Source organism: Centruroides sculpturatus, unplaced genomic scaffold (assembly GCF_000671375.1).
Source record: "Centruroides sculpturatus isolate CEXI.00-Female unplaced genomic scaffold, Cexi_2.0 scaffold4666, whole genome shotgun sequence".
Taxonomy (NCBI): Eukaryota; Metazoa; Arthropoda; class Arachnida; order Scorpiones; family Buthidae; genus Centruroides; species Centruroides sculpturatus.
In genome coordinates this window covers 555-5,966 of record NW_019388782.1, presented here as the reverse complement: position 1 = coordinate 5,966, position 5,412 = coordinate 555, and the positions used below count along the sequence as shown (strand labels likewise).

The 5,412-nt window shown below is 28.4% G+C and overlaps 1 protein-coding gene across 1 annotated transcript; it reads right to left on the bottom strand.

The window, feature by feature from the left end:
* Window positions 1–281: 281 nt before the first annotated feature.
* Window positions 282–3,501, bottom strand: LOC111617073 (the record flags this gene model as incomplete). Its single annotated transcript, XM_023358408.1, has 3 exons — window positions 282–571; window positions 1,158–1,234; window positions 3,480–3,501. Coding segments are annotated over 3 exons (308 nt in total), but the record flags the coding sequence as incomplete, so codon positions are not given.
* Between the last annotated feature and the right edge of the window lie 1,911 nt (window positions 3,502–5,412).

The following is a 5,412-nucleotide window of genomic DNA, read 5'->3' as shown; positions in this document are numbered from 1 at the left end:
AATATTTATTTTTAATTCTTCAGCCGAACGGGTTCTTCTTAATTTAACAAACGTTGATTTACATTTACATACAGAATGATTATTAAATGAATTTTTGGAATTTCGAAAGTATTGACCTCCTCCTCCTCCTCCTCCTCCTCTTCCTCCTCCACCCTGTAAATAAAATAAATATACATAAAGGATTGGAAGATTTTTAAGGGGAAAAAAATGAAAAAAAAATCTCAAGAAATATATATATATATATATAATATTATATTCTTTTAAATTATTGTATTGGCCACAGGCTGTCAAGAAATTTCCTTGATAAGTTATGCCTTAAGGAAAGAATCTACGCATCTTTCCTTTCCCCCATAGGATTTCATTCAATCCAACTTGATTATTATAAAAGGAAATATTCGAGATAATGAAAAGAGACTAACAATTGTATTAAAGTGTATTTTTTTATCAAATGACATCCACTTTAATTTGTTGCAATTGATAATGTTGCTATCATTACAATTTTCATTTTCTCCTATTTTCCATTCTTCACTAAATACATTTTCTTTTATAAATGTAGAGCTGCATGGATTAACTGGAAATAAAATTAAAAAATAATAATAAATAATAATAATAAAAATGAGAATAAAATTTAGTTAATTAATTTTCTTTTCTTTTATTACATTCATTCGTTATACATTTTATACAATAATAATAATAATAATCTATTAAAATAATAAGAAAATGTAATTAAATTCTATTATGTATACAGTCGACCCCCCTATAACACTGTCGATAATTCCGTTTTATATGAATTCCATATTGTACGAGTCACTTAGATTTTACAAATACGTGAGCCGTTCACAGCCCAGCACACATATTTGTAAAATCTAAGTGACTCGTACAATATGGAATTCATATAAAACGAAATTATCGACAGTGTTATAGGGAGGGTCGACTGTATTGTACTTTATCAATGTTAAAATACGTCAACCTCTCAATAACGGACACCTCTAAACGGCGGTTATTTTATTTAGGAAGGTGTAAAAATGTATACAAAATAACCTCCTAACAATGTTTACTCTTAATGGCGATCATTTTGGCCGTTGTTTAGAGGTTTGACTGTATTTAAACCATAGAAAATTGTTTTGATTAATTGAATTTTTTACAGAATTACTAACCTTTACTACTTTTTAACAAGAACTTCTCTTCTTTATAATCCTTGTACTTATAACGATTATCTACTTCATCTGTTTTTCTTATCAAATAATTAAAAAAAAAAAAAATACAAAATTTAATAGATTCTATAATAATTATTTACATTAATTAAGAACTTTTTTTTGATAAAAAATACATACAAAAATAATAACAACCACCTCCTCCACCCCCTTGAAACACCATAATGTCCGTTCTTCTGAGGTTTTCACGTATACGTTCCATGATTTATTTATATTATTAATATATTTTCAAAACAATTTATTATTCTTTTTTATATATGGAATAATAGACGTTATTGTTTTTATTCTTTTAAATTTGTGCGTAAATACATAAAATAATGTCACGAGAAATTCCTAAAATGTTTTAAAAAATACAAATGTTCTGTTCAAGTTTTGGAATTTTTTTTTTTTTTAAGAAAAATTGATTTGCGTTTTATGAAAAACTTGTATTAAATTTTCTATATAATATTATTTATATATTTTATCTTGATAAATAATCTTAAACAAACGTACATCATTTTTATTGTAGATTTTTATAAATTTGCTGCTGCGCTTATTTTTTTTTCCTCCCTCCCCCCTATGAAATTTTAATAATATAAATATGAAAACGTCATGATTTTTCTATAAAATGTTTTTATTTTTTTTTATTTTTATACAGGAGAAACATTTTGTAAAATAAAATCGTATTTGTTGCTATATCATCGATTTTCTATAGGAGTAGAGCTATACTAACAATTGTTCTGACCACACTTTTGTTGACTCGTGTAACTGTTTAGTGTCGTCTATTCCTCTAAGGGAGGTTAGGGATAATTCCTTCTTACTAAATAATTCGTTTTTTTTTTTTTTTTTCTAGATTAGTACACTGGACGTTGCATAATTCATGAAGAATACCAGGGATGTACAGTACACTATAGACAAGAAAACTTTTTGGGTTGTCACAGCTGATTAGTGCACCCTCCCTAAAACACCAGGTTATACCCAATAAAAAAAATGGAGGATTTTTTTCTGTATGTATGCGTGTATGTGTGTATGTAATGTCTGTAAGTGTGTGTGTGTGTGAGGGGGAGCACGATTTTTTCACTCAATTTAAAGCTTAATAACTCCTGTGTTTTTTGTCGAAAATTTCTGAAATTTTGCATGGAGGTTTGTGTATTTGTGTTATTGATGCTATTAAATTTTGGTGATTAAACGTCTATGGTGTGGGGAGATAAAGGGTGTGTCATATCTCGAGTAGGGTTTGAACTTAATGGCGATTTTACTCGTTAATAGCCATTACAGTTCTTTTATAAAAAAACATCCCTAAACTCAAAACTAAGCTTTTCTCTATTTTATAATAATTAAAACATATTAAAAGATTTTTTAATAAGATATCGCAATAGATGGCGCCACGCACAGTTTTAAACGTTGCCGGGAAAGTTAAGCAACTCGTTGTTGGATATATATATTTTTTTATCTAGTTTTGTGAGTTAATACACCTCTCTCGATAAGAAATGTTGTGAGATTGTGCTTTATACCGGGGCATGGCTTCTTCCTGGATTAGCACTGATGAAGATAACGTCATATAGTACTTCTACACTAGAAATTTCCTCCTCTTCCCAATCTGTGGCCAGTTATCTTAGTGTTAAAATGGCATGTTTGTGCCTGAGAGCAGAAAATTCTCTTATTTTTTTTTCCTTCGAGATTAGCGCAATTTGGTTTGTATGTTCTTAAGGATGCGAGAAAAATACACTTAAAGCTTTATTATTATTATTATTTTACTTTCTTTTCTGTTGTGACAGTGGGAAAGTATGGAAATTTTTATATTTTGGACTTGGAGGACCTTCGAGAAATGCAAAAAAAAAGTTGGAGGTTTTTTGTATGTATGAATGTTAGTGTGTGAAGAGGGGGCACGATTTTGTTCTCCAATTTGAAGCTTAATAACTCCTACGATTTTAGTTGAAAATTTCTGAAATTTTGTAAGTAGGTTTGAGTATTAGAAGGAAATATTTCCAGAAAATTTCAAGAAAATCAGAGTATTAATTCAGGAGATATCGCCCCACTTCTAAAATCTAGGGATTAATATTGAAGTTCCTAACCCCCCCCCCAATCTTCCCAACCAATCTGAAGATAATGGCAGCAATTATTAGGAATGAAAACAAGTAAAGACGTTCAGCAACAACGTTTCCAGCTTTATTTTTATATATATATAGGCCTATACTTTAAAAATTTATAGAAAATTCCGACTTAAAATAAAAAATATTCTTAATTATACACATATTCAAAAAAATTATTGCTTTTCACATTTACCTTACTCCAGAATTTGTTCCCCCTGAAAAAATAAAAGATATTCGTTTAATTAAATGAATTATTATTATAGTAATTAATGCAAATCTAATGATTTTACCTTAAATTATATTTAAATACAGATCAAAAACAAGAAAAATTCATCTTTTACAAGTCTCATTAAAATTTAAATCATTATAGCACAAGGTTACAGTAATTAAAGAAATTAATTTTAAATTTTTATATTTATTTGGTTGGTTAAAGTAATCCTTTGAATCTTCCAATGATTTCGGAAGTAATTACATGTAAGCATTATAGAGATTTAGCCAATTATATTTCACGTTAAAAAAAGAGTACATTTATATGTATATAAAGTTTCTTAGACTGAAGCAGACATTAAGATAAAGAATTTCGATCAAATCTTAAATAAATTAACATAAATTACTATTTACTTGTTTTATTTAACATTTTTAATAATGAATATTACCTTTTCTAAGTTAATAACACGTAAATTTGCCTCTAGGGATTAATATTGAAGTTCCTAACCCCCCCTGTGTAGAAAGTTCCAAACACTTGAACTTTGTCCACTCTTCTAGACACTTTCTTGAATTTTATTATTATTTTATTTATAAAAATAACAATTCTCTTTAAAAATTCTTTATACCTACAGTACATTGACTATATTTTCTGCATGGTAAAACCCTGAAGAAAAGAGTAATTACAGTCGACCCCCTATAACACTGTTGATAATTCATTTTATNATATTATTATATTATAGAAAGTTGGATATATAAAACAAATTGCTAGAGGTGAAAATAATATAGTTAAAATTCAAAAAGGATAACCATAACGACAATAACATTGAAAAATATTCAATTTTATAACCAACGTAAGAGATTTTCTGATACCCCAATAAGTATCACAAAACTGTTATCTTCAAGTTTATGTTCAATACAAACGACTGTGTTTGAAGATTTCTTCTTTGCAGATAAATATAAAAGAGATTTGTGAAAGTAGAATGTGGAAATTTCCCCTGTATCCGGAGTCAAACAGTGAAATAAACCTCTATTTCTAGTAGCCACTTTACCGAAAAAAAAAAAAATCTCAACACCACTTCATTAATCATTCGTGCCCATTGATTTCGCTTTTCAGCTAAGATTTTCTCATAAAAAAAAATCAAAAATATTTTTACTTTAAATACTAAATAAATGCCTTTTTGTTGTATAGAAACTTTCGACTTAGTGTTGAACTTCCCCTTTAATTTATGGGCAAGTAAAGAAATTTTTATAATTAAAATATATTACACACAACCAGCCGCATAAGTAACTGTTAAACAATATCTAAAATGAAATTTTCTCTTTCGTCTATTTCAAATAAAAATAATAAAACAACAACGAGAACAATGACATAGACATTTTTCATAACCAACCACAAACAATCATTACATTCATTAATCTGTTTAAATATTATTTTTACACGTGATTAATGGTTTTATATTGTAGCTTGTATGATCTTTTAAGTGACTCGTACAACATGGAATTCATATAAAACGGAATAATCAACAGTGTTATAGGGGGGTCGACTGGTACTATAAGAATTTGGTGAGGGTAATTCGAAGGGTTTAGAAGTTAATAGAGTGAACGAGTGAAGAATTCCAGATTTCAGGTAATCTATAGAATAAGTACGAGAAATTTGGTACTGTTCGGTCAGTGGGTTTAGGATTTAAAGAGGAATGAAACTAAGGGAGAGGGGTGGGCAGGTTTCATGTAGCCTATATTTTCCGCAGGGCTCTAAAGAATAATTATAAGAAATTTAGTGCTCAATCAATGGGTTTACGGATTAATAGAGGGTTAAATTGGGTATGGATAGGGTTAAATAACTCAAAAAATATTGTTCCGGATGGTCAAAAAGGTTCAGAAGTGTGTAGAGAACAGACAAGTTGATCATCTGTTTATAT